Source organism: Vipera ursinii, assembly GCF_947247035.1.
Source record: "Vipera ursinii genome assembly, chromosome: 1".
Lineage (NCBI taxonomy): Eukaryota > Metazoa > Chordata > Lepidosauria > Squamata > Viperidae > Vipera > Vipera ursinii.
The window spans coordinates 354,465,239-354,492,951 of NC_139512.1; the positions used below are offsets into that span (position 1 = coordinate 354,465,239).

Consider the following 27,713-nt stretch of genomic DNA (forward strand, 5'->3'; position numbering starts at 1 on the left):
ACTTTCTAATGGCCTGCCAGGAAGCAATCTGGGGGTTTTGCACATCATTTTGAAATCATTTATAGGTAGTCCTCAACTTACGACCAGAATGGAGCCCAAAATTTATGTTGCTCAGCGAGACAGTTGTTCAGTGACTTTTGTCCCATTTTACAACTTTTCTCAGAGAATGAGGTGGCTGGATGGAGTCACTGAAGCAGTAGGCGTGAGCTTAAATGGACTCCAGAAGATGGTAGAGGACAGGAAGGCCTGGAGGAATGTTGTCCATAGGGTCGCGATGGGTCGGACACGACTTCGCAGCTAACAACAACAACACAACTTTTCTTGCCACGGTTGTTAAGTGAATCTCTCTCTGTGTCTGTCTCTCTCTCTCTTCCCTCCCTCCCCCTCTCCTCTCCCCTCTCTCCCACTCTCTCCTTCCCTCCCTCCCCCTCCCTTTCCCCTCCATTTCTTCTTCCCTCCCTGTCCCTCCCTCCCCCTCTCTGTTTTCTCTTGCCCCTTTCCTCCCTCTCTCCCCTCCCCCCTCTTCTCCCTCCCTCCCTCTCCCTCTCTCCCTTCCCCCTCTCTCTGTTCTCTTTCCCTTCCCTCCCTCTCCCCCTCCCTTACTTTCCCTCCCTCTCTCTCCCCCCTCTGTTCTCTCCCTCCCTCTCTCTCTCTCCCTCCCTCCCTGTCCCTCCCTCTCCCCTCCCCCTCTCTCTGTTCTCTCTCCCTCTCCCCTTCCCCCTCTTCTCTCTCTTCTCCCTCCCTCTCTCCCCTCCCCCTCTCTCTGTTCTCTTTCCCCTCCTTCCCTCTCTCCCCCTCCCTCACTTTCTCTCTCTCCCCCCTCTGTTCTCTCTCCCTCTCTCCCCTCTCTCCTTCCCTCCCTCTCTCCCTCTCCCTCCCTCTCCCCTCCCTCCCTCCTTCCCTCCCTCTCCCTCCCTCTCCCCTCCCCCTCTCTCTGTTCTCTTTCCCCTCCCTCTCTCCCCCTCTGTTCTCTCTCTCTCTCTCTCTCTCTCTCTCTCTCTCTCTCTCTCTCTCTCTCTCTCTCTCTCTCTCTCTCTCTCTCTGTAACCATATGAGTCTTCGGAGAAGGGCGGGATATAAATGGAATTAAAATAAAATAAATAAATAAATAAATAAATGGTAAGATTTGTGCCCCTTTTGTTTCCCCCTTTGAAAGCGCTTATCTTAGAGGAGATTGCCATTGACTGCCACAATAAGGAAACGGAGCAAAGGCTACTCCAGGAAGCTCACGACCTCCACCTCTCCTCTCTCCAGCTGGCCAAGAAAGCGTTTGGGGAATTCAACGTTCAGACAGCGAAACACTACGGCAACCTGGGCCGACTTTATCAGTCCATGAGGAAATTCAAGGTAAATCCAGCCTCATCGCAGCTAGTGGCCCTTTTTGTCATAAGAAACAGGTAGTCCGGACCGGTTTCAGTCAAAAACATCACAAATTGCGGTCATCTGGGATGCTGCAAACAGCCGTCGTCGTTGCACGGGCCAGTTTTGCAAAGTGCCGACAATGCAGTAAGGCGTTTGCAGGGGGGGAGCAGTGGGGTAACTTCACAACGGGGTTCAAAAGCTTTGGCGGGTCCGTCGTAACTTCGAATGGCTGCTAAGTGGCCGTAAGTTAAGGACTACCTGTATTTTCTTTGCAATGTATTACTTTGTAATAATATTTGCTAATTAATTTTGTGGGTTGCTTTTTTTCTATCACCAAAGCTACGAAACTTCATTGTTCACACGACAACTACAGGTCACAAATTGAGATGGTTGGTTTGATGTTCAGGTTTTCTGCATTCCTTGCCTGTTTGTTTGTGTTTTATTTAATTAAGGAGCATGAAAATAACTTCTACTTCACCTTTATTCTTTCTTGTTTTTTTTTTAAATGCATATGATTTTTTATGGCTCCCCTAGATAAGACAGACCTGTTAATTTTATGTTAGGACAGGGATAGGCAACCTTGGCTCTTTTATGACTCATGGACTCCAACTCCCAGAATTCCTGAGCCAGCATAGCTGGCTCAGGAATTCTGGGAGTTGGAGTCCATGAGTCATAAAAGAGCCAAGGTTGCCTATCCCTGTGTTAGAATAAGTCAGCTAACAACCTGCTCAATTAGAGGTGGTCCTGGACTTAGGGCTCCAATTGAGCCCAAAATTTCTATTGCTCAGTGAGACAGTTATTGAGTGAGTTTTGCCACTTCTTCAATGAATCCCTGCAGTTGTTAAATTAGTCACATGGTTGTTAAGTGGATCCGGCTTCCCCATTGACTTTGCTTGTCAGGAGGTCGCCAAAGGGCACTCCCGGGACACTCGCAGCCGTCATAAATACAAGCACCTGAGTTTTGATTCCGTGACCACACGGATGCTGCTAAGGTCGTAAGTGTGAAAAATGATCACGAGTCAACTTTTTTCAGTGCCGTTGTGACTTCAACCGGACTGCCTCTATGTAGAAGGGAGGCAGGTGTATGGTTGAAACGGCAGCATGGACCCAGCTGTTAAAAAAAGTCTGGATTGGAAGAAATAGTAGTGGTCATGGGAATTAAGTACTCCTACTTCCTTCTCTTCACCTCACTGCTTAATTTAGAGAGGGACCTTTTTCAGCATCCCCAAGAATAGAATAAAGTTTCACAGATGTTCACAGCCAGAATGGAGCAGGTTCAAATTCAGCCACTCCACCACGTCTTCCAAATTAGCCCAATCCATCTCAATGTTCTTCCTTCGGCCAATTTCTCAGGTGCCCTCTTGTCTGAAGAGTTTTAAGCTTGGCTTTTTGTTTTCGATTTTTAAGAACATTAGCTTGTATTCCCAAGCAGGCAGAGACATGGCGGGGGGGGGGAAACAGCCATTAACAACTCCTGCGTCAGTACTTTAACCATTTTGGCTATTGCAGGAAGCGGAAGAAATGCACATCAAAGCAATTCAGATCAAGGAGCAGCTGCTTGGTCAAGAAGATTACGAAGTCGCTCTTTCGGTGGGACACCTCGCCTCGCTCTACAACTATGACATGAATCAGTACGAAAACGCTGAAAAGCTTTATTTGAGATCCATCGCAATTGGTGGGTCATTTCTTTAACTGTTCGGGAGGAGGGTGGAGATCAGGGGCCCTGGATGCTCTATACATTTATAGAAAATTGATAGACAGACAGATAGATACTGTATATAGATTGGATGGATGGATGGATGGATGGATGGATGGATGGATGGATGGATGGATGGATAGATAGATAGATAGATAGATAGATAGATAGATAGATAGATAGATAGATAGATGATAGAGGTGGATGGATAGGTAGATAAGTAAATAGGTGGATGGATGGATGAATAGATGGTGGATGGATGGAGATAGATGATAGATAGATAGATAGATAGATAGATAGATAGATAGATGATAGATAGATAGATAGATAGATAGATAGATAGATAGATAGATAGATAGATAGATAGATAGATGATAGTAAATGGATGGATGGCTAGATAGACAGATTTTTATAGCCAGTTCAAGCAAGCCTGTTGGGAAATCCTCCTGGTCATTGTGTTTTAAGGCATTTAAAGTGGGATCCCTGATTTATAATTTAGACCTAAATTACTAACTGTTTAATGGTTGGATGTAATTAAGATCATTAATTAATATAAGTTCCCTTTGAAGAAAGAAAGCAGGAAGAATCATGGAGGGTTTGGAGCAAATTTTGTTGTTAGCTGCGAAGTCGCGTCCGACCCATCGCGACCCTATGGACAACATTCCTCCAGGCCTTCCTGTCCTCTACCATCTTCTGGAGTCCATTTAAGCTCACGCCTACTGCTTCAGTGACTCCATCCAGCCACCTCATTCTCTGTCGTCCCCTTCTTCTATTGCCCTCGATCTTTCCCAGCATTAGGCTCTTCTCCAGTGAGTCCTTCCTTCTCATTAGGTGGCCAAAGTATTTGAGTTTTAGCTTCAGGATCTGGCCTTCTAAAGAGCAGTCAGGATTGATCTCCTCTAGGACTGACCGGTTTGATCGCCTTGCAGTCCAAGGGACTCGCAGGAGTCTTCTCCAGCACCATAGTTCAAAGGCCTCAATTCTTTGGCGCTCAGCCTTTCTTATGGTCCAACTTTCACTGCCATACATTGCTACTGGGAAGACCATAGCCTTGACTATACGTACTTTTGTTGACAGGGTGATGTCTCTGTTTTTTAGTGTGCTGTCTAGATTTGCCATGGCTTTCCTCCCCAGGAGCAAGCGTCTTTTGATTTCTTGGCTACAGTCCCCATCTGCAGTGATCTTGGAACCCAGGAAAATAAAATCTGTCACTACCTCCATTTCTTCCCCATCTATTTGCCAGGAATTGAGAGGGCCAGATGCCATGATCTTGGTTTTCTTAATGTTAAGTTTCAACCCAAGTTTTGCACTCTCCTTCTTCACCCGCAACAAGAGGCTCTTTAGTTCTTCTTCACTTTCTGCCATTAGAGTGGTATCATCTGCGTATCTTAGGTTGTTGATATTTCTTCCGGCAATCTTAATTCCAACTTTTGATTCATCTAGCCCTGCCTTTCTCATGATGTGCTCTGCATATAAGTTAAATAGGCAGGGCGACAGTATACAGCCTTGCCGGACTCCTTTCCCAATTTTGAACCAATCAGTGGTTCCATGTCCAGTTCTCACTGTTGCTTCTTGACCCGCATATAGGTTTCTCAAGAGACAAATAAGATGGTCTGGTACTCCCATCTCTTTAAGAATTTGCCACAGTTTGTTATGATCCACACAATCAAAGGCTTTAGCATAGTCAATGAAGCAGAAGTAGACGTTTTTCTGGAACTCCCTAGCTTTCTCCATGATCCAGCGTATGTTGGCAATTTGATCTCTAGTTCCTCTGCCTCTTCGAAATCCTGCCTGTACTTCTGGTAGTTCTCGATCCACATACTGCTGAAGTCTAGCTTGTAGGATTTTAAGCATGACTTTACTAGCATGAGAAATGAGTGCAATGGTGCGATAGTTTGAACATTCTTTGGCACTGCCTTTCTTTGGAATTGGAATGTAAACTGATCTTTTCCAATCCTGTGGCCACTGTTGAGTTTTCCAAATTTGCTGGCAAATTGAGTGTAGCACTTTTACTGCACTGTCTTTTAAGATTTTGAATAGCTCAGCTGGAATACTGTCACCTCCACTAGCTTTGTTGTTGCTCAGCTTTTCTAAGGCCCACTTCACTTCACATTCTATGATATCTGGCTCGAGGTCAGTGACCACCTCATTGTGATTATCAGGGACATTAAGCTCATTCTTGTATAGTTCTTCTGTGTAATTTTGCCACCTCTTCTTAATCTCTTCTGCCTCTGTTAGGTCCCTGCCATTTTGGTCCTTTATCATGCCCATTTTTGCATTAAACGTTCCCTTCATCTCTCCAATTTTCTTGAAAAGATCTCTGGTCCTCCCTATTCTATTGTTTTCTTCTATTTCTTTGCACTGTTCATTTAAGAAGGCATTCTTATCTCTTCTAGCTATTCTCTGGAATTCTGCATTCAATTGGGCATATCTATGTTTTTCTCCCTTGCCTTTCGCTTCCCTCCTTTCCTTAGCTATTTGCAAAGCTTCCTCAGACAGCCATTTTGCTTTCTTGCATTTCTTTTTCTTTGGGATGGTTTTGGTTGCTACCTGTTGTACAATGTCGCGAACCTCTGTCCATAGTTCTTCAGGCACTCTGTCTATCAGATCTAATCCCTTAAATCTATTTGTCACCTCTACTGTATATTCAACAGGGATATGATTTAATTCATACCTGAGTGGCCTAGTGCTTTTCCCTACTTTCTTCAGTTTAAGCTTAAACTTTGCAAGGAGAAGCTCATGGTCTGAGCCACAGTCAGCTCCTGGTCTTGTTTTTACCGACTGTATAGAGCTTCTCCATCTTTGGCTGCAGAGCATATAGTCAATCTGATTTCTGTGTTGACCGTCTGGTGATGTCCATGTGTAGAGCCGTCTCTTGGGTTGTTGGAAAAGAGTGTTTGCTATGACCATTGTATTCTCTTGACAAAATTCTATCAGCCTGTGCCCTGCTTCATTTTGTACTCCAAGGCCAAACTTGCCTGTTACTCCAGTTATCTTTTGGCTTCCTACTTTAGCATTCCAATCCCCCATGATGATAAGGACATCATTTTTTGGTGTTAGTTCTATAAGGTGCTGTAGGGCTTCATAGAACCGGTCAATTTCATCCTCTTCAGCACTGGTGGTTGGGGCATAGACTTGGACTACTGTGATATTGAATGGTTTGCCTTGGATTCGAACTGAGATCATTCTGTCATTTTGAGGATTGTATCCCAGTATTGCTTTTCCTACTCTTTTATTGACTATGAAGGCTACTCCATTTCTTCTGAGGGATTCTTGCCCGCAGTAGTATACCTGATGGTCATCTGAATTAAATTCACCCATTCCTGTCCATTTTAGTTCGCTGATACCTAAGATGTCGATGTTCAGTCTTGTCATCTCTTGTTTGACCACGTCCAGCTTTCCTTGATTCATGGATCTTACATTCCAGGTTCCTATGGAGAAAAAATCTTTACAGCATCGGACTTTCCTTTCACCACCAGACACATCCACAGCTGAGCGTCCTTTCGGCTTTGGCCCAGTCGCTTCATTCTTTCTGGCGCTACTAGTACTAGCCCTCTGCTCTTCCCCAGTAGCATATTGGACGCCTTCCGACCTGAGGGGCTCATCTTCCAGCATCATATCGTTTTGCCTTTTGGTATTGTCCATAGGGTTTTCATGGCAAAGATACTGGAGTGGGTTGCCATTTCCTTCTCCAGTGGATCACGTTTTGTCAGAACTCTCGGCTATGACCTGTCCGTCTTGGGTGGCCCTGCACGGCATAGCTCATAGCTTCATTGAATTACGCAAGCCCCTTCGCCACAACAAGGCAGTAATCCGTGAAGGGGTTTGGAGCAAATAGTTAAGCTATTTTTGTAATCGTTGGAGATGACGACATCTTCCCAGGAAAAAGAAACTTTGGAGTTCTTCCAGGATCCCGCCTCTTTCTCTGTCCCCCCACCCCCAATAGATTATTCTTTTTATAAGTCCAAACTTCCTTGGAAGAATCTGAAGAGTTCCGTTTCGAGAACCATTTATTCGTACCCCGGAAAAAAAAATTCTAGTTTTTTTTTAAAAAAAATATTTCCGTATCTACAATTTTAAAATGCAGAAAGTACACTTTTAACATGGCAGCCTTTAATATTCTTCTCGGTTTTTCCAATTTTGTTGTTTTAGGAAAAAAGCTTTTTGGGGAAGGTTACAGTGGACTAGAGTACGACTACAGGGGCCTCATTAAACTGTACAACTCCATTGGCAACTATGAGAAAGTATTTGAATACCACAATATCTTAGCCAACTGGAACAGATTGCGGGATCGGCAGTTTTCAGTCACAGATGCCCTGGAGGATGTCAGCACCAGTCTTCAATCAACTGAACAAGTCGTCCAGACTTTCCTGATGTCTCAGACCGTCGAAGGACCCATTTGCTAAGGAACTTGGTCAATTTTACCAATTCTTGTTTCCTTCTTGGTTTTCCCCTAAATTTACACGGGAAAAGTCATACTGTGAAATTCGAAACCATATATATATATATATATATATATATATTTTCTTTTTCCAACCCTCCTTTCCCGGAGCTGTTTAAAAAATAATAATAATAATAATAATTTGCATTGAAACACTGGTCCAGTCCAGAAAAATCCCATTTTGGGAGATGACGTCAACTTTTGATGGAGTGACCATTAAGCCGGACAGGTGCTAAATGCTTGAGCATAAGCACAGCATATTTTGTTCGGGTTCAAGGTGTGTGTGTTTGTGTACGCGCACGTGTGTGGTTCACAGACACGTACACACAAGCATGTGCGCGTTTGGGGGGGGAAGATCTCTGATAATCTCTAAATTTTTTTTTTTGTTCTAAAAAGCCACTTTACAAGAAATCGCTGCGAAGACTAGAGAGAAATAAAACCATTTAACAGTTTTTAAAGAGTTGCATTCTTAATTGAGGAAAAAAAGGTGCCGGTTATGTAAAACAAGATTATTTCTTTTCTTCAGTAAACGGAGAAAATCTTTAATTCAGTATTAAGGCCCTGAAGAAACTGGATGCAAAGGGGGAATAAATAAAAATAAAATAGGACGAGAACTTGCGTGTAGCCTCCGTCGGAAACGTCTTTCCTTGGGCTCACCCGGCAAAGGCGAACGGCTGTTGACTCACCGTGTCGGAACTAGACGGCTTAAGGAAGTCCTTGCCCGGCCAAGCTTGCTCCTAAACCCTTCTTGTCCTCTGCATCCAGATTTCTCCACCGTTGGGATCGTTGGAAAACGATTTGAGAAGCGGAAAACCTGCACGTGTGTACAGAAGGAAGCTGGGAAGGTTTTTTTTATCCCTTCTCACTTTGCACTACCTGAAAGCTACCGAGATTTCTTTGAAGAAGGAATCCATGTCTGTGAACAGCTCTTTCGAGAAGAGTGTGAACTGGACCAGTGGGTTCGCCAAACCGCGGTGAGAGCTCTCCAAAATAACCCCCTTTGTCTCCATTTGCTTTCTTCCCGTAATAGGCAAAGCGTTGTATTTGGTTTATTCGGGGTTTTTTTTTTTTTTTTTTGTGACAGGACCAGGATAATTTAAAGTGGACCAGCCTGCCCTTCAAAAAAAAAAAAAAAATTTAAGGATGCATTTTTCAACAATGCCCCAAACGTGGTAGACGCAGCAGAGAATTATATTAGTAGCTTCCAACCATTTTTAGCCATTGCAATGTAAATGCCTTTTAAACTATTACGGATTACACGCTAAGTGATATTTTGCATAAACAAAACTGTTAGAAATGCTTCTCCATCCATCCCTGCTGCCTTTTCAAAATAGGCTGTCTCTGAAGGCCGCAACTTGTTTGTGCTAGGGTTTTTTTTCCCCCCCTTCTCCTAAAAAGCATCTGGATTTATTTTATTTTATTTTTATGTTTTATATTGGAGACGACCGTTCTTTTTATACTTTGTAGGGGTCACTGAAATAATATCCGAAGAAGAAGGAGGAAAAAAAAAAGCACAGCAAGGCAGTCGCGGTCTCTTTCGCTTCCCTTTGTGTTTTTAAGCCTCATTTATTTATTTTTTTTAACACCGAACAAACGACCACAACCTGATTTCCTTAACTTCATTTTAAAATGCTTGTCACTTCTTCTTCTTTTTTTTAAAGCGTTAATGCCTGTCTCACTAGCTTGTCTTAATTTGAGGATGGGGTTGCCTTTTTCTTTTAGATGAACTGTCTTTTAAATGTTGGGGTAATCATTGAAATTTTGAAAGACCTGGGGGTGGGGTCTGGGCCCAGTTTGGAAAGGAGAGAAGCAAAAAAAACCTTGCTGTTACCTCAGTTTTTAATATGGAGACGCTGATATTGTCTCCGTATATTAAAAGTATTGATGGGTAGCCGCCCCTATTTTCAGGGGTTTTTATCAGCTGCCGGGGAAAGAGCTTTTGGCCAGCGGAAAGCACCTCTACGGTTTGGAGTGAATTTTATTTACTGTTTTAATTTTTTTTGGGGGGGGAATGAAAAATCTGCATGTCTGTTCTTAAAGTCATGGATTGCTCAAAGAATAGCAATGACTGGCTTTATATATTCCTCTTTATCCCAAATATAGCAATACCATTGGCTTTTAAAGTAGAATATTGCAGGACAGTCCTTTTTATTTTGAACTAGTGCCTTTTAAGAATTTCTTTCTTTCTTTCCCTCTTTCTTTCTTTCTTTCTTTCTTTCTTTCTTTCTTTCTTTCTTTCTTTCTTTCTTTCGTCATCTCTCCACCATCAATAATTTCTTTTCCTTTCTTTCTTTCTTTCTTTCTTTCTTTCTTTCTTTCTTTCTTTCTTTCTTTCTTTCTATCTCTCCACCATCAATAATTTTTCTTTCTTTCTTTCTTTCTTTCTTTCTTTCTTTCTTTCTTTCTTTCTTTCTTTCTTTCTTTCTTTCTTTCGTCATCTCTCCACCATCAATAATTTCTTTCTTTCTTTCTTTCTTTCTTTCTTTCTTTCTTTCTTTCTTTCTTTCTTTCTTTCTTTCTTTCTTTCTTTCTTTCTTTCTCAGAGGTGGGGCATCTTGTAATTCTTTGGTGAAAAATTTGGAAGCAAGTTTTTATGCGGGGGGACAGACCGGGGGCAAAAACATACTTAGAAAAGAGAGTTGAGCGTTGGTTTTGGGAGAATGGCATCTTGAGATCGGGATCGGGCCCTTTTGGGAGGTGAACGTCAGCAGTCAGAAATTCTGCTTGCCTTGGGGCTGTGCCCAAAAGATTTGGAGCAGGGAGGACAGGTGCAAACCACCAACCTCCACCTGGGCTGGGGTCTCTAGTAAGAAGTTGCAGATCTTCAGTCCTGTTTGCAGGCAGCTGTATGGGAGCTGTTAATATTTTGAGGCTGTTTCCCCCCCCCCCCCCCGGGTCTTCTAGTCGGATATATCTCTGAGAGGTTCACTGTTTTAGGAACGAAGCAGTTGGCTAGCTTGTCTGGATAGTTCTTTGCTTTGGGCTTCCCCTGGCCCTTTCAACTCCCACGGTTAATTTTTGTCCTTAAGTGGAATTCTCCATCAGCGTGGCAGCGCAAACATTTCACATTGCGTCATTATTCCCCGTCGTCGTAGCTTTCAAAAAACCCGTTCTTTCTTCCCCATCTCCTCTCGTGCAAAAGCTGCCTTGTTCCCTAAATCATGTCGGTTATATTCTCGGTTGCATTTAGTTGATCGAGATCCCAGAAGGGAAAATGAAATGAAATCAATTATGTGTTTTGTGCTGGCATGTCGCATCGGCCTAGCCGTCCCGGTTAACAGTAGGAAAAAAAAAAAGGGGGAGGACAGGACCCCAAAGAAATACATCCCCCCACCCCACCCCCATCTGCAGGGAAAACACAGGAAACATTCTTGAACTTTATAGAGAAAGATCTTTTTTTTCTTCAGAGTTGGATGGTCCAATTCTAGCTCCATCCTCGCAAACTTTTCATTGCGGAATCAGACGGACCCGTGTCGGTGGCATGTTATCTGAACCGAGCTCCCAGATGCTGGCTTTTTAGGACCCTTTATTTTTGAAAAATCATGTCATGCTACATTCTCACAGCCAAATAGAAGCGTGCAAAGATGCTCGACTTCCCCCAATCCTTTCTGAATTCCTCGGAGTAGGCTGCTCCCAATTCCTCTGCTGTTTCGGTAAAAGCCTTGCTTGCTACAGCTACAGGGGGAAAAAAAATTTGTGATGTCGAGCAAGTTAATTCCAAAATGTCTCCCTGAATCTTCGTCCCATCATCGTCCTCCCCCACCTGCCCCGTTATTGCTGGTCACTGGAGGTGATGTGGTAGGGAAATTGGCTGTGGTTGCTTTCTCTTCTGCGATTGCAAATAAAACTGGGGGGGTGGGGGCGGGGAGTGGATCAATGGATAGCTTGAACTCAAAATCAGAAGGAGAAGCAGCAAAATTCACAAGAGAATCCTTTTCAAGCTTTGGCTACTAGAAAGACAGGACTGGGAACACGGGTGAGTAATTTCCTTAGCTGATGTTTTCGAGCTGGGTTGCCCTTTCAATGCCAGCTCATGTGCAGATGTTGCCAAGGATACCAACATTTATTTTCTGGTCCAGATCACTTGTTTTACATCATGGATAGGTAGAACTAAAGTAGAAGATCCAAATTGCATTACTCAGTGGATCACGCAGAATGGCACCACCAGGAGCCAGTTGTGAAGTTTGGGAGACAGCAATTGCGAGGAATTATTCATCTAAACTGTTCCTCCAACCCCCAACATCCTGGCAGTTAAAGTAATTTAGCAAAAATGATTTCCCCCCCCCTTCCCCTTTCCCTTCACCTACTCAGAAATCCCAGTAAGCTTTTATCTAGAACAGGGCGCTCTAAACCAGGGGTAGGCAACCTCGGTTCTTTTATGACTCATGGACTTCAACTCCCAGAATTAAGTTGAAGTCCATGAGTCATAAAAGAACCGAGCTTGCCTACCGATGCTCTAAACCTAGCAACTTTAAGACTTGCGGACTTCAACTCCCAGAATTCCCCAGCTAGCCATGAGGAATTCTGGGAGTTGAAGTCCACCAGTCTTAAAAGTTGCCAAATTTGGAGACCCCCCCCCCCCGATCTAGAGCAGAACTGGGAGCAGCAGAAGAATAATTCTTGTAAAGTATAAAAGTGAGGATGTAGGTCTTAACTTCAGAGTCACCAGCGCGTCTCACCAATGGGTACCATGCCAGCGTGCCACGGTACCCGTTGAAAACTAGGAACTAGCAAAAATCTGTGCGGTTGTGTTGAACTAATACCAAACTTCAGACGTGGGCTGTTAATTAAAGGCTGAGAAATTCAAGGCTGGGTATTCAAGTCTAGTCCAATTAAAACGTTGCATACAGAGAAATTCCAGTTGTGATTTTTTTTTTTTTTTTTGCAAATCCCAGGATTTCCCCCCTTCTCCTTGCTACCGAGAGCATGCGTCGTGAAATAATTTTGCACAGTCGTGTGAAGCGCTTTGATTAGGAGATAAGTCAAAACTGTAATAAAGTATATGAAGATGCACCTATGCAAGCAAAGTGTTCTTTTCCAGGAGTGAAATAGGAAACAGTGGCTCTTTTCTTTAACTTGGGATTTTGGCATTCTGAAAACTCACTTTGGGACTTCGAATTTCCTTGCCTGTTTGATCAGGATTGTGACGAGTGAGCCTCTTTATTAAGGGAACGGAAACCAGCAGAGTAGAGGCTTAAAAATCGGACACAGGTATGACATGCTGCTGTGATAGTTCCTTTCTCCCCCCCCCCCTCCTTCCATAAAATTATAATTATTGCAGAATTTTTTTTCCCCTGGAGCTTTTGGCAGCTGCTTTAAAGAACTGAATAGCTCTTGAAAGAACATTTCAGATGTTAGGGCTCCTTCGGAGGCAATGCATTTGTTTAGTTTCTCTATTCATTTGGGCCTTAACGTGAAGTCCGGCTGGAGGTGATGAAGCCAGAGAATAGGATAATCCCATTCGTCCAGTCTGCTTTCTTCATTGTGTCTTATTTAAACAAAGGCTGCTTCCTTAACCCCACTTGGTGGTAACCCTTTGTGAATTTTGAGGACTTGGTTCCAAAGAGATTTTGATGGGCGGATGCCTGAGCCAGGCAGCCAGAATAAGAAGGATAATTTAAGCTGGAACCACTGGATTGAGTCGTTTCTGGATTTAAGCTGTTGATTGGAAACTGGTTTGTGAGCCTAGAAAGTTGTGTTTAATTTTGGGGAACATCTGCCGGACGGTTCATACAACAGGTGGCTTAGGATCCATTTTCCCCGTGTGCTTTTAAGGGAGCCGGAAACGGAATTGCTTGCGGTTTTGAGGCAACTGCTTTAAAAACCTCTCCCTTGCACCCAAGGGTGCAAATCCTTTCGTGGCTTCTACGCAGCAGGGAACTTGATCTTCTAGGACCACAATTTAAACTTCTTCCCTTCTGTACCCAAAGGGCACAATCCTAGCCAAAGGGAAAAGGCTCCTTCAGGCAACTTGGGAGTCTCACCGAAACCCAGAGGGGCTTCTAAAACTGTCCGAAGGTTGTCTTCTAGAATCGACCAGACTTAATCGAAGCACCATTTTCTATTTTCTCTGCCGCAGGTTTCGCCACCCTGTGATCTCGGGGCTTTGCCATTATTATCCCCGTGGACCTTTCACGTCTTTGTGACTGTGTCCTTCGCATCCGTGTCCTTCTCCCCTATCCCGTCTCAGCTGGGTTGTTTGTTTTTGGGGGGGCAGATAAAAATGACTGGCTGTAGGAGGATGGCCAGGCGTTGGGAGAGCAACGAGCTCTTTAAGGACCGTGCCTTTCAGTGCCACCCATGTCTACCTTTAGCTCTCCGTGCCTGCCTGGCAGAGATCGGCCTCGTGCCACGGGACGTGGAAAGACGGCACTCGGCAGTGGATGCTTCTTTCCCGTGCCTCCTAGAGCGAGGTCGACTTCAGAGAAGGAGTCTTGCTGAAGACCTCAAGTAACTCCAAGGCCTCTGCTTCCCTGTTAAAAAGGAATCTGGGTTTCCTTCGGGCGGCTAACATAATGCCTGAAAATAAAGACTCCTTTAATACCTTCTGATTACCAAACTCAGAAAGTGGCCCGAGAAAAATAATAATAACAATAATAGAAGAGTTGCTTGAATGAACCACAGATCCTCACGTCTGCAGCATTTCCTCCGAATTGGGTTGTTTGTTTGTTTTTTGTTGGTTGGTTGGTGTTTTTTTTTAAGTGCACAGCCTTCGTGCCTTCTCGTCAGACACCGAAGCCACTCCAAACTTGGTGCCTTCCGCGTGGATTGGACCACCGTTCCCATCACTCCCAGTCAAAAACAACAACAGCGCACCCAGTTAGGAAGATGCTCAAGGATTTATTTTTAATTTTTTCCCCCTTGTGGTCAAAGCTGCCACATTACTGGGCACGGGGGAGAGGAAACGAGATTTCTGGATTTGGGTCGTGTTCCTCGGCTTCACATTCAAGCCTGAATGGAAATGTTTTGTTTGTTCATGGCTTTTTAAAAAAAAAAAAATTTTTTTTTAAAATTTTTGTTGGTTTTGGGTTTCGACACCAGTTTGATCCGCGGCAGGGTTTGCCTCTGGGCCGTGGGGAGGAATAAATCTTGGCTACTTTGCGTGTCCTGTTGCATTGATAGAGAAGGGGTGAAGGCGATTGTCACGTGGCGAAAATGTCCTTGCAGTGGGGTCCCTTTGTGGACAGCGAAGGGGCTCAAGTGCTTTTGGTCCCCCTCCCCAAACTCAGGAATGTTTTGAAGGCAGCGAAGCCCACCTCCCTTTTCCGTGAAACCGATTTGCGGATTCTCGTTAGCAAATACACTTCTATGACGGCAATTGTAGGTATCCTAATAGCATGAAGAGGCCTTAGTGCGTTGTTTTTAAGTGCAGATTTCTTTGGTTTGAAGACGTTAAAAAAATAAGATGGAAAAATTATATATATGCTATATAAATATATAGAGATATCTAGAAACTTGGTGTTTCGACATCCAGGTTTCTTTCAGTGTTGGATCACTAACCCTCACAGGTACCGTGTGTGTAACCATCCTGCACCCCCACCCCCACCCCACCCCCCAGCTTTCCTTTGTATGCATATTCCTTGATATGAGCTATGTTGCCATGAAAGTAAGATTTTAAAACAGAGGAAAAACTTTAGCATTACTACTTGGAGTTGGGGGGTTGTTGGGGATGTTGAATTTTTATTTAATATTACCGGTTTCACTACTATTATTTTTTAATACTCCATGGATCTTAATAGGGGATTAAAATATGTACATAATGTTAAGCAATGTTGTTGGAAACCAACCAGCTGAAAGCTGTCACACCACCCCAGCGTCTCTTAATTCTGAATCCCTTCCATCTTTTTCTGTGCCACTGTTACTTATATGAAGACATTTTGATCATCCTTGGCCATCCCGTTCCTTTTTTTGTATCTGATGCCACGCCCGACCGCCGTGCTTGAATTTTATTCTTTGTACACATCCAACCATCCTGAGTATGTTTGTAACCAACATGGTGATATTCTGTAATTGTATTGCTAAAATGAACTATTGACTTAATAAATATAGTGTTCCTGCAACGTGTGCGGGTGTGATATTTGGCTGATCGGGAAGACACCGGGAGAAGATAATATTTATAGCTCATGGTTGAACACAAGTGTCCTTGCTGCTCTGTGAGCTGGGTGGTTTTCTTGCAGACGTTTCATGACCCAGCTAGGTAACGTCATCAGAGCTAGAAGGGAGTGGGGATTGCAGAGTGGAGGAGAAGTAGGAGGATGTTCTGTACCAGCCTGCTACCGGCCCTGCAGAAAAGGCAGGGACAACCCCTTTTACAAGAAGGCAAGAGGCTGGAATTACGCCTGCCAAATTTATTACTACAAAAACAAACGGAACAAGACAAACCAAGAAACAGGAGCTATCCAAGTGGTTGCCTTTCAGCAAACCAGCCCTCCCACACATTCCCCTTATATAGAGTTCAGGGCATGGCTTCTCTCTGCCTCCTTCCGAGGAGCCCCATTGCCTTCCGCTGTTTACTCCTAATTGACTGCCTCCTGCGTCGGGCGTCCTTGAACAGGGCCAGCTGTGGGTCATCTTCATCCACGCTGTCAGGCTCACACAGCTGGGTCTCCGTGGTGACCAAGTGGGAGGGGCCTGGCTGAGGGCTCTCATCAGCAAGATCTTCAACGCCCCCCTCCTCCTCCTCAGTCGTCCAACCCAACTGCTGAACCCACAGGCTGACCCTGAATCACAACAGAGGAGGAGGACTGTGGGGTCCTTGGTGCTTTCTGAGCTTGGTGGTTTTCTTGCAGACGTTTTGTTACCCAACTAGGGAACGTCATCAGTGATAGAAAGCGAGTGGGGTTAGCTCTCACTACGTTATAGCCCTGATGGTATTCCCTTAGTTGGGCCATGAAACGTCTGCAAGAAAACAAGCTCAGAGAAGCACCAAGGGTCCCTCAGTGGAAAGACAAAAGTCCTCCGGGAAAAGACTAAATGAACTTGGAACGTTTCTGTTTTAATGATAAATCTATTCTGAACTATTCTTCACGTGACCTGTGGAGCATTTGGGGATCTAGAAAAAAGTTGGCAGCTCCCAGGTCTCTCGTTCACTTCGAGGTCAATGGATCGGCTGAGCCTGCGGCTTCATTCACTGAGGACGACCCGCTGACCCAACTAAGCTGCTGATCTTTCATAAGATTTACTATTTCTTTCAAGGGGCAGGAGAGAAAATGGAAGAGAGAGAAACGGGTTTTTCATGGTTTTCTTTGAGGCTTCTTTTCAGGGCATCCAAATATGCCTTCACAACCTTTGCATATGTGTGTTCAGAATGGATGAACTTTTGGTTGTGACGACGCATCTTCCCAATTTACAGGAAATCCCCCCCACCACCTACAGCAGTTTGTTTAGTGACCCGTTCGAGGTTACGACGGCACTGAAAAATGCGTCCTGTGACCTTTTTTTTCACAGTCAACGACCTGTGCAGCATTCTCCGGGATCACGTGATCAGAATCCAGATGCTTGGCAACTGGTTCGTGTTTTGTGAGCGTTGCTGTGTCCCAAAGGTCACGTGGATCCCCTTTTAAGACCTTCAGTCAATGGGGAAACCAGATTCGCTTCACAACCGGCGTAACTAACTTAATCAGTTGGACCGATTCACTTCACGGCCATGGAAGAGAAAGGTCCTAAAATGGGGCAAAAGGTCTGGAGAGAAATTTGGGGCTTAATGATGGTCATAAGTTGGGGACTGCCCACATCTCCCTGAATGCCTCTGTTTCAGAAGGCCTTTACCATTGGAGCAAGTGGGATGGGCCAAACTTAATAGTAATAATAGTAATAATAAAAGTTGGAAGGGATCTTGGAGGTCATCTAGTCCAGCCCCCCCCCCCCGCTCAGCCAGGAAACCCTATACCATTTCAGACCAATGCCTGTCCAGTCTCTTCTTTAAAACTTCCAGCATTCACAGCTTCTGGAGGCAGGTTGTTCCACTGGTTAATTGTTCTCACTGTCAGGAAGTTTCTCCTTAGTTCTAGGTTGCTTCTCTCCTTGACTCCTCCCACCCCAGGGTTTTGCCACCTCTTCCAAATAATAATTGGAAAAAGCAGGTTTTGCCCCGCAGACGCTAAATTTAATGCACCTTGCCGTAAACACTCCATAGGAAGTGGATCTTGGATATTTTGCTAAATGTCTGCAAAAGTCTGAAGTTATGAGTGCCTTCAGGAATTCAAAAGAGTTGACGTAAAGTAGTCCCAACGGTCTGAATTCTTACTTAATGAACTTTTTTTTAAAAAAAAAAAAGCTGTCCTTCTCCACGGTCTGTCTTTAATAGGGATTTGACGATGAAGAGCTGTCTGTTTCTTCATTGGTAGTAACAGAAAGAGGAGCAGAAACGTAGCACGTGCCACAGTGTTGGGATACAACCTCTTTGTCTTGGGCCGTTGAGCACCTGAGGGAACGACATGAAAACCTCTGCGAATTTTGAAAGAGATACCTCTTTAGACCTCGCTAGGATCCTGGAACAGTGCATCCAAGTCTGGTCACTGTGGTACAGAAAAGATGCTGAGACCTTTGGAACAGGGGTCCCCAACCCCCTGGTCCGTGGACCAGTACCGGGCCGCGGCATGCCAGCAACCGATCCACCCAAACAAGCAAAGTCCCATCTGTGGGATGCAGGCAATACACAAAACCACGCACGCTCCGGTCTGCCGAAAAACCTTTCTCCACAGAACCGGTCCCTGGTGCCCAAAAGGTTGGGGACCTCCGCCCTAGAAAGTGTGCAGAGAAGAGCAACAAAGATGAGGAAGAGTCTGGAGGCTAAATCGTATGATGGATGGTTGAGGAAGTTAAGTCTGTCCAGCCCCATGAATCAAAATAACAGAATAACAAAGAGTTGGAAGGGACCTTGGAGGTCTTCTAGTCCAACCCCCTGCTCAAGCAGGAGACCCTACACCATTCCAGACAAAATGGTTGTCCAGTCTCTTCTTAAAAACCTCCAGTACTGGAGTAGTCACAACTTCTGGAAGCAAGCCATTCCACTGATTGTTCTAATCACTAGGAAATTTCTCCTTAGGTTGCTTCTCTCCTTGATCAGTTTCCATCCATTGCTTCTTGTTCTCCCTTCAGGTGCTTTGGAGAATAGCTTGACCCCCTTCTCTTTGTGGCAGCCCCTCAAATATTGGACTGCTATCATGTCACCCCAAGTCCTTCTTTTCACCCACTTCTTGCAACCGTTCCTTATATGTTGTAGCTACCAGTCCCCTAATTATCTTTGTTGCTCTTCTCTGCACTTTTTCTAGAGTCTCAACATCTTTTTTATATTGTGGTGACCAAAACTGGATGGAGTATTCCAAATGTGGCCGTACCAAGGCCTTGTAAAGTGGTATTAACACTTCATGTGACCTTGATAGCTGGCTTTCATCACTAAGGCAGGACTAGAACTCACCGTCTCCTGGTGATTGGCTCAAGGACCCCCAAATGGCTTTCATGCCCAAGGTGGGACTAGAACTCCCCATCTCCTGGTGATTGGCTCAAATACCCCAAAATGGCTTTCATGCCCAAGGTGGAACTAGAACTCACTGTCTCCTGGTGATTGGCTCAAAGACCCCCAAATGGCTTTCATGCCCAAGGTGGGACTACAACTCACCGTCTCCTGGTGATTGGCTCAAATACCCCAAAATGGCTTTCATGCCCAAGGTGGGACTACAACTCACCGTGTCCTGGTGATTGGCTCAAAGACCCCCAAATGGCTTTCATGCCCAAGGTGGGACTAGAACTCACCGTCTCCTGGTGATTGGCTCAAATACCCCAAAATGGCTTTCATGCCCAAGGTGGGACTAGAACTCACCGTCTCCTGGTGATTGGTTCAAGGACCCCCAAATGGCTTTCATGCCCAAGGTGGGACTAGAACTCACCGTCTCCTGGTGATTGGCTCAAAGACCCCCAAATGGCTTTCATGTCCAAGGTGTAACTACAACTCACCGTCTCCTGGTGATTGGCTCAAATACCCCAAAATGGCTTTCATGCCCAAGGTGGGACTACAACTCACCATCTCCTGGTGATTGGTCCAAAATACCGAGATGGCGTTCCTGCCTAAGGCATGACAAGAACTCACTGTCTCCCAGTGATTAGCCCAAAGTCATCTAGCCGGCTTTCATGCTTAAGGCAGAATTCGAACTCACGATCTCCCACTTTCTAGCCTGATGCCTTAACCCCTGGACAAACTCTTTACCTTTCTCCAGGCACATTTCCTTCTAGGAAATCACCGCTTTCTGGCATTGAGTGCAAATATTCTTTCCATTCCTTCATCTTCATCCCGCAACCGGCGAGCCTCCACCGATCACGCAGCTTTGTCAGTTTTTTGTTACTGGGAAGGCTGGTCACGTCGGCGTGTTCCAAGCGGCAATAGGCTTTCTGCAATTCAGCCACAGAAAAAAGAGGCAGAGGGCCGTGGCTGGCAATGGGGAGCAGTTTTTGAGGGAAACAGAGCTAAGGGAACCCTTTCAAAGGAACTTGGGGAGCACTATTTCTTTTTGATGATTTTTTTCCTTGCCTAAATCTTACGTATTTTCCTGCAAAATACTTTTTGTTTAATGTACAAGCTCCTGGGCTTACTTAAAAAGAAAAAAAAGGAAAGCCACATTGCAACACTCTAAACTGCAGATTTCAACTGTTTCTACAGCTGAATTCCATGCAGGCAGTCCTCGACTTACAACGGTTCATTTAGCGATGGTTCAAAGTTATAAAAACAGCATTGAAAAAAGCGACTCAGGGAGATTTCAGCGTTGCATTGAGTTCCACCTTCACCCTAAGCCAGGGGTAGGCAACCTTGGCTCTTTTATGACTCGTGGACTTCAACTCCCAGAATTCCTGAGCCCATATAGCTCAGCATGGAAACCTCTCCATTTCTCCTCAGCATGGCTGGCTCAGGAATTCTGGGAGTTGAAGTCCACAAATCTTAAAGTTGCCAAGTTTGGAGACCCCTGAACTAGGCCTTAAACAGCAAAACTGGCTAAGCCAGGGGTAGGCAACCTTGGCTCTTTTATGACTCGTGGACTTCAACTCCCAGAATTCCTGAGCCAGCATGGAACTATGAGCCCTTTATTGATTGATTGATTGATTGAATTTCTATACTGCCTTTCTCCCGAAGGACTCAGGGCGGTGTACAGGGCAATAAAAGCATTACTTACAAAAGTTAACATTAAATTGAGTTCCACCTTCACCCTAAGCCAGGGGTAGGCAACCTTGGCTCTTTTATGACTCATGGACTTTTAATTCCCAGAATTCCTGAGCCACCATGGCTCAGCATGGAAACCTCTCTATTTCTCCTCAGCATGGCTGGCTCAGGAATTCTGGGAGGTGAAGTCCACGAGTCATAAAAGAGCCAAGGTTGCCCACCTCTGCCCTGCCTAAGCCATACTTTGTGAAATATACCACAACTGGCTGGGTTTGTATAAAGGCCAAAACTAATGTTTTTTGTTTTTTTTTTCAAATTTGATGCAGTACAGGTAGTCCTTGAGTTACAACCTTTCATTTAGTGGCTGTTCAAAGTTACAACGGCCCTGAAAAAAGTGACTTATAGCTAGTCCTCACACTTATGACGGATGCCAAATTCAGGCACTTGGCCACAGAGCCTGTATTCAGGACGGTCGAAGGGGCCTAGGGTTACTTAATCACCACTTGCAAACTTTCTAGGCCGCTTCTGGGAAGCAAAGTCATTGGGGAAGCCAGGTTCACTTAACAACCACATGGTTCATTTAACAACTGCAGTGATTCATTTAACAACGGTTGCCAGGAAGGTCATAAAATGGGGCAAAACTCACTTGTCTGGCTTAGCAATAGAAATTTTGGGGACAGTTGTGGTCGTAAGTTGAGGACTACCTGTATCTCCTTCAGCTCAGACATTACAAGATGGCTGCCATTTGGGGAAGAAAACCCCCCTCCATTTTGGAGAGCCCTCTTTCGATATACGACAAAAAAAAATAGCCAACTCAGAGTCCCAGAGGTTAATTTACCAAGGCAGCATTTTACTAAAACTTTGTCAGCTTAAATGTGCTTCTTAAAAGAATCAAGGATGGCTCATAATCAAACTTCCAGAGTGAGGTGAGAAGATAAGAGTGTCCCTAAGAATGCCGGCTGGGTCAAAAAAGTCAAAATGGCCGCAATCGCCTAACTGCTATCCTGCCCCATTTTTTCCCAGGAGTGAGTCACATCGGAAGGGGCGTGGCTTCGATTGCATTGCCTTTGGCCCCTCCCATTGGACTTTTGGGAAATCCCCCTGCTGACACCTCTGGAAATATAATCCTTACCAGGAATTTGGTGAATTGGTCTGTCTTGCTGTATCGGTACAGTTTATACAGCTGCTTCTCATCGTAGGATGAGAAGAGGGAGACAAACCTCCACAGCGTTCTGAAAAGGAGAGGGATAGCATTTTACAACCAGGTCCTTGACGTACAACCATTCATTTAGTGACGGGTTGAAATTACTTATGACCGGTTTCCACACTGACAACTAAGGAGAAATTTCCTGACAGTGAGAACAATTAATCAGTGGAAGGGCTTGCCTTCAGAAGTTGTGGGTGCTCCAACACTGGAGGCTTTCAAGAAGAGATCGGACAGCCTTTTATCCAGAATGGTATAGGGTTTCCTGCCTGAGCAGAGGGTTGGACTAGATGACCTCCAAGTTCCCTTCCGACTTTATTATTATTATTATTAACAACCTGCCTCCAGAAGTTCTAGGTGCTTCATCACTGGAGGTTTTCAAGAAGAGATCGGACAGCCTTTTATCCAGAATGGTATAGGTTTTCCTGCCTGAGCAGAGGGTTGGACTAGATGACCTCCAAGTTCCCTTCCGACTTTATTATTATTATTAACAACCTGCCTCCAGAAGTTCTAGGTGCTTCATCACTGGAGGTTTTCAAGAAGAGATCGGACAGCCTTTTATCCAGAATGGTAAGGGTTTTCCTGCCTGAGCAGAGGGTTGGACTAGATGACCTCCAAGACCCGTTCCAACTCATTGTGTTATTCTAAACAGCTACATGAAACACAGTTACTGAGCATGCTCTCTAGAAACTTGTGGACTCCAATGATGCTAGCCAGTGAGAGAACTCAAAAAACCAATATGTCTGAACCGTATATAACCGTATATAACAGCCGTATATATCTGGTTGGGGAATTCTGGGAGTTGCTGTCCAGGCATCTTCAAGTGAACAACCTTGAAAAACAGTGATATATATATAAAGGGATTTCTCCCTTTTCTAAGGGTCTTCTCACCATGAACCTGTGGGAGACCTATCCTTTACTTATACATAAAGAGATATTCATCTGCCTTTCCGACCCAGATCCTATTTTAGCAAAGGGCACACCGGACTAAAAAAACTTATTGTTGATTTACTGCTAACAGTTTCTACAAAGGAAAAGTTATTTCCTTACTTTTTCCAGTGTTTCAGTTCCCAGGTTTGGCAGTAATGCTGAAGAAACATATTAATATGGTCCCCAACGATGGTGAGATTTTTTCTGGTGCAAATTAGCTTTCTTTCCTTCGGGTAATCTTTCGGGAAGTTCAGCCTCCGAAGGAACTTTCTAAAAGGTTTCAAATATTCCTTGCACTTGGGAAGAGAAGATGCAGAGAAGTTGGAAAAAAAAGAAATGAAATATAGTTTCTGTGGTTTTCTGCCTAGATAGATTTCCTAAAGTCATGCTTGACTATTATTTTAGAGTATTATTTTAGACCTCTGGGCAATTTTAAGAGGTGTGGACTCCCAGAATTCCACAGCCAGTATGATTATGCTGTGGAATTCTGGGAGTTGGAGACCACCTATCTTAAAGCATGCTGGCTGGGGAATTCTGGGAATGGAGGTTTACCCATCTTAAAGCCTTCTGACTAGGGAATTCTGGGAATGGAGGTTCACCCATCTTAAAGCAGGCTGGCTGGGGAATTCTGGGAATTGAAGTCCTCCCATCTTAAAGCATGCTGGCTGGGGAATTCTGGGAGTGGACGTTCGCCCATCTTAAAGCAGGCTGGCTGGGGAATTCTGGGAGTAGAAGTCCACCCATCTGAAATATGCTGAGTAGGTAATTCAGGAAATTAAAGTCCACCCAATCTTAAATTGCTAACGCTGAGAAATACTATTTTAAATGGATTCTGATCGGGCCATTTAAAGGTTTGGTGATCCCGAGGCCACTTAAAAACAGAAATATCATTAAGCCTCCTAACATGTTACTAGCCATCCATAATCCGCTGGGAAAAATTAGAAATTAGTTCACTTTCTGCTTGAATACATGCTGTCCCATTTTGCACTTTAGAGTCAATACAGCTAGTCCTCGACTTATGACGATCACCGAGCCCAAAATTTATGTTGCTAAAGGAGACATTCATTAAGTGAGTTTTGCCCCATTTTACGACTTTTCTTGCCACCGTCGTTAAGTGAACCATGGCAGTTGTTAAGTTGGTAAAACGGTTGTCAAGTGAATCTGGCTTCCCCCATTGACTTTGCTTGTCAGATGATCGCAAAAAGGGATCACGTGAAAACACACACACACCCCCGGGGGACACTGTGACCATCACAAGTATGAAACCAGTTGCCAAACATCCAAATGTTGATGCTGTGACCATGGGGATGCTGCGACGGGTCCTAAGTGAGAGAAACGGTCTTAAGTCCCCCTTTTTCAGCCCCGTTCAGTAACTTTGAACGGTCACTAAACCTACGATTGTAAGTCGAGGATTATCTGTAACGTCGGAACGTGAAAGCTTTAGTAACCGTGAATTTTTGAGACTTGCAATTTTGAAGGTGTCCTCGCTGAGCCCGTCCCTGTGGCGGAAGAGCTTCACTTTGGTAGGCACCATCCTGGCGAGGGTCCCTCGGGCGGTGGCCTCGTTCAACCGGCAGAGCATCAGTGCCTTTGTGGTCACCTGCAGTGGAGGTTAACCTCTGGATCCGAGCATCTGGATTGCCTCCTGCGTGTTGGGCAGAAGGAAAGCGGAGGTGGGAGTTTGTGTGGGCGTGGCCTGCCCCCCTGAACGTTCTGTCAGTTGACTTGGGTAGCCAATGGCAGCCCAGCAAGCCCTATAAAGGCCGAGCAGCAGCAGTTGGTCCTCAGTCCGATGTCGGGATGCCTCTTTGGGAACCAGGTCTTCCTTCTGTCTTGGGAGCTGAATCTCTCTCCTTCTCATTCCTTCCTTAGCAACTGTGAGACAAAAGGGCCCACCTGCCACCCCCTCCACTCACGAGCCCCGACTACAACTGTTGTGAACCCACAAACCATAAAAGAAAAGATCGCTTAAGCCTTTCGGCCCATAGAGACATCGCCTAGGCTGAAAGGGATGAAGCGCTTCTCCTGTTAGGAACTTGGCAAATACTGGCAACTCCATCATAATCAAATCATAATCAGAATAGCAATAGCCCTTAGCCTTATAGGCCGCTTCACAGCGCTTTACAGCCCTCTCTAAGCGGTGTACAGAACCAGCATCTTGCCTGCAACAATCTGGGTCCTCGTTTTACCCAGCTCGGAAAGATAGAAGGCTGGGTCGACCTTGAGCAGGTCAGGATTGAACTCCTGGCAGTGGGCAGAGTCTGCCTGCAATACCGCATTTTAACCATTGCACTACCATGGCAAGGAAGGAAGGAAGGAAGGAAGGAAGGAAGGAAGGAAGGAAGGAAGGAAGGAAGGAAGGAAGGAAGGAAGGAAGGAAGAAGAAAAGGGAGGGAGAGAAAGAAGGAAGAAGGGAAGGAAGAATAACAATAGCACTTAGACTTATAGGCCACAGTGCTTTACAGCCCTCTCTAAGCAGTTTACAGAACCAGCATTTTGCCCGCAACAATCTGGGTCCTCATTTTACCAGCTTTGGAAGGATGGAAGGCTGAGTCGACCTTGAGAAGGTCAGGATTGAACTCCTGGCAGTGGGCGGAGTCTGCCTGCAATACTGCATTTTAACCACTATGCCACCATGGCAAGAGAGGAAGGAAGGAAGGAAGGAAGGAAGGAAGGAAGGAAGGAAGTACTTAATTTGCTTAATTTCTGTTTACCATGCTAAGTTTCATTTTCTTTATATCTCTGTACAAGTTATGGACTGCGGTTTAATTTCAGGCTTCCATGTTATTTCAAATGATGTGTGCACAAATGCAAACACAGACACACACGCACATGCATACACACACACACACACACACACACACACACACACACACACACACACACACATCATTGGACCCTTCCTATGACATTTAATATTTTGGACCTGCACCAGCCTTTTTTTTTTTTCTTCCTTTGCAGGACACCACATCTACCTTACGGTCTTTTGGGAATATTACATTTTCCCTTTGAATCTTTTTCTTAACTAATTTGCAACCCACTGTATGATATGGACAGCTTGATAATTGTCTTTTTCCACAGTGAATACCTACTTTTAAACACTTAAAAAGGCAGAGTGCCACATTTATCCGTTTTTAAACTAAAGTTTGATTTTGTTTATCTCATGCAGGATAGTTCTGTGAGATTATTTTCCAAGCCCGGGGAGGGGGGGGGAGAAGGGAGGAGGAAAGACTGTATGTGTGTGCATTCACATCCAAACATACATATTTTTCAAAAAATTACCCAGACCTGGTAGGCCTCGTTGTTCTCCTCCTCTCTGTCTGCACTTTCTTCTTTCCTGGCTACTCTCTTGGTAGGGAAAATTTGGCTTATGTCCTTCCTCTTTCCCACGCTCTCCATCACTGGAGGTGAAAGTTTCCAAGTTCCTATAACAATCCCAGGATAATCAGGTGGTCTGGAAAAGGGAGAAGGATATGAGAACAGAGGCCTTGATATTTTTATGTAAAGATGGGATAGAATTCGGAATTTGGGAGTATTTTGGTTCTTAAGCTTCCTGCTAGCACAGGGGTAGGCAACCTTGGCTCTTTTATGACTCGTAGACTTCAACTCCCAGAATTCCTGAACCAGGCTGGTTCAGGAATTCTGGGAGTTGAAGTCTACGAGTCAAAAAAGAGCCAAGGTTGCCTACCCCTGTGCTAGGATGTCATTCAAGGTTTTTACTGCTATGGTGGTGAAGTGGTGAGAATGAAGTACTGCAAGCTACTTCTGCTGACTGCCGGCTGCCTGCAGTTCGGCAGTGGGATTCCCACCGGCTCAAGGTTGACTCAGCCTTCCATCCTTCTGAGGTAGGTAAAATGAGGACTCAGATTGTTGGGGGCCATAGGGTGACTCTGTAAACTGCTTAGAGAGGGCTGTAAAAGCACTGTTAAGCGGTATATAAGTCTAAGTGCTATTGCTATTGCTTCCTTCCTTCCTTTCCTCTTTCTCCCTTTTCTCCTTCCCTTCCTCCTTCCTTCTCTCCCTTCCCTTGCTCCTTCCTTCCTTCCTTCCTTCCTTCCTTCCTTCCTTCCTTCTCATGGTGGTGCAGTGGTCAGAATGCGGTATTGCAGGCAAATTCTGCCATCTGCCAGCAGCTCGATCGTGACCAGCTCAAGGATGACTCTGCCTTCTATCCTTCCGAGGTCAGTAAAATGAGGACCCAGATGGTTGGGGGCCATAGGCTGACTCTGTAAACCACTTAGAGAGGGCTGTAAAGCACTAGGGAGCGGTATATAAGTACTATTGCTATTGCTATTCTATATGAGCTTATCTTATGACAAGATCCTGTCAATACTGCTAACATCAGATGTTCTTGCTTTGACAACAAATGGAAATGCAGCCATTTTCTCTACTGATTTTAGAATTAGTTGCTGCTGAGGGGGAATGTGGATGAGAGCCCACCTAGTCATAACAATAATAACTCAGCCGTGGGAACCCAAGGACATTGGGCCCAGAGCTGATAGTGTTTTGGCAGGCTGGAGAGCTGGGGAGAAAACCTGTGCTTCAAACTAATTGGGGAATGTGATTTATGACTGTTAATTGGAGGAGGGAATTGCACTTTGTTACTTTGTATCCAGGGAGGGGAATTTAGTTTCTGGTTTCAACTTTGTGGTGCTGATACTTCATTTCTCGAATAAAAGCTAAACAATGCCTCGAAATTCTTTTGAAATTTCATCTGTCGGAACCCTGGTCTCCCTTCCTCCTGCATTGCAAACAGTGCTCTGGGTTCATTCCTTATTCTAGACCACGGTTTATTTTAGCCAGGGTGTGTTGACCAGGCCATAAAGAATGCATTCACACACCACCTTAAGTCATAAAGTGCTTTGCTTGGTGTGGTTTTAATGCTCACGGCAGACTGCCACAAAAGAGCTGCAAAGTTATTGATTGACCA

At 44.8% G+C, this 27,713-nt stretch overlaps 2 protein-coding genes across 3 annotated transcripts in view; one reads left to right on the forward strand and one right to left on the reverse strand.

Annotated features, from left to right (window-relative positions):
- The window catches only part of APPBP2 (amyloid beta precursor protein binding protein 2), an 82,234-nt gene that overhangs the window by 47,606 nt on the left and 6,915 nt on the right, over nucleotides 1-27,713 (forward strand). For both annotated transcript variants that reach the window (XM_083379730.1, XM_083379731.1), the window contains exons 11-13: nucleotides 1,157-1,347; nucleotides 2,872-3,037; nucleotides 7,211-8,473. In XM_083379730.1, coding sequence (XP_083235856.1) covers nucleotides 1,157-1,347; nucleotides 2,872-3,037; nucleotides 7,211-7,464 — 611 coding nt within the window. In that variant the 3' untranslated portion in view covers nucleotides 7,465-8,473. The remainder of the gene's footprint in view (nucleotides 1-1,156; nucleotides 1,348-2,871; nucleotides 3,038-7,210; nucleotides 8,474-27,713) is intronic.
- Nucleotides 17,792-27,448, reverse strand: CHCT1 (CHD1 helical C-terminal domain containing 1; the record flags this gene model as incomplete). The annotated part of the gene is made up of 7 exons (XM_083379597.1): nucleotides 17,792-17,922; nucleotides 19,705-19,886; nucleotides 21,782-21,881; nucleotides 22,904-23,160; nucleotides 24,252-24,383; nucleotides 26,066-26,237; nucleotides 27,444-27,448. The coding sequence occupies 7 exons, from the start codon at nucleotides 27,446-27,448 to the stop codon at nucleotides 17,799-17,801; spliced, it is 972 nt and encodes a 323-aa protein (XP_083235723.1). The 3' UTR covers nucleotides 17,792-17,798.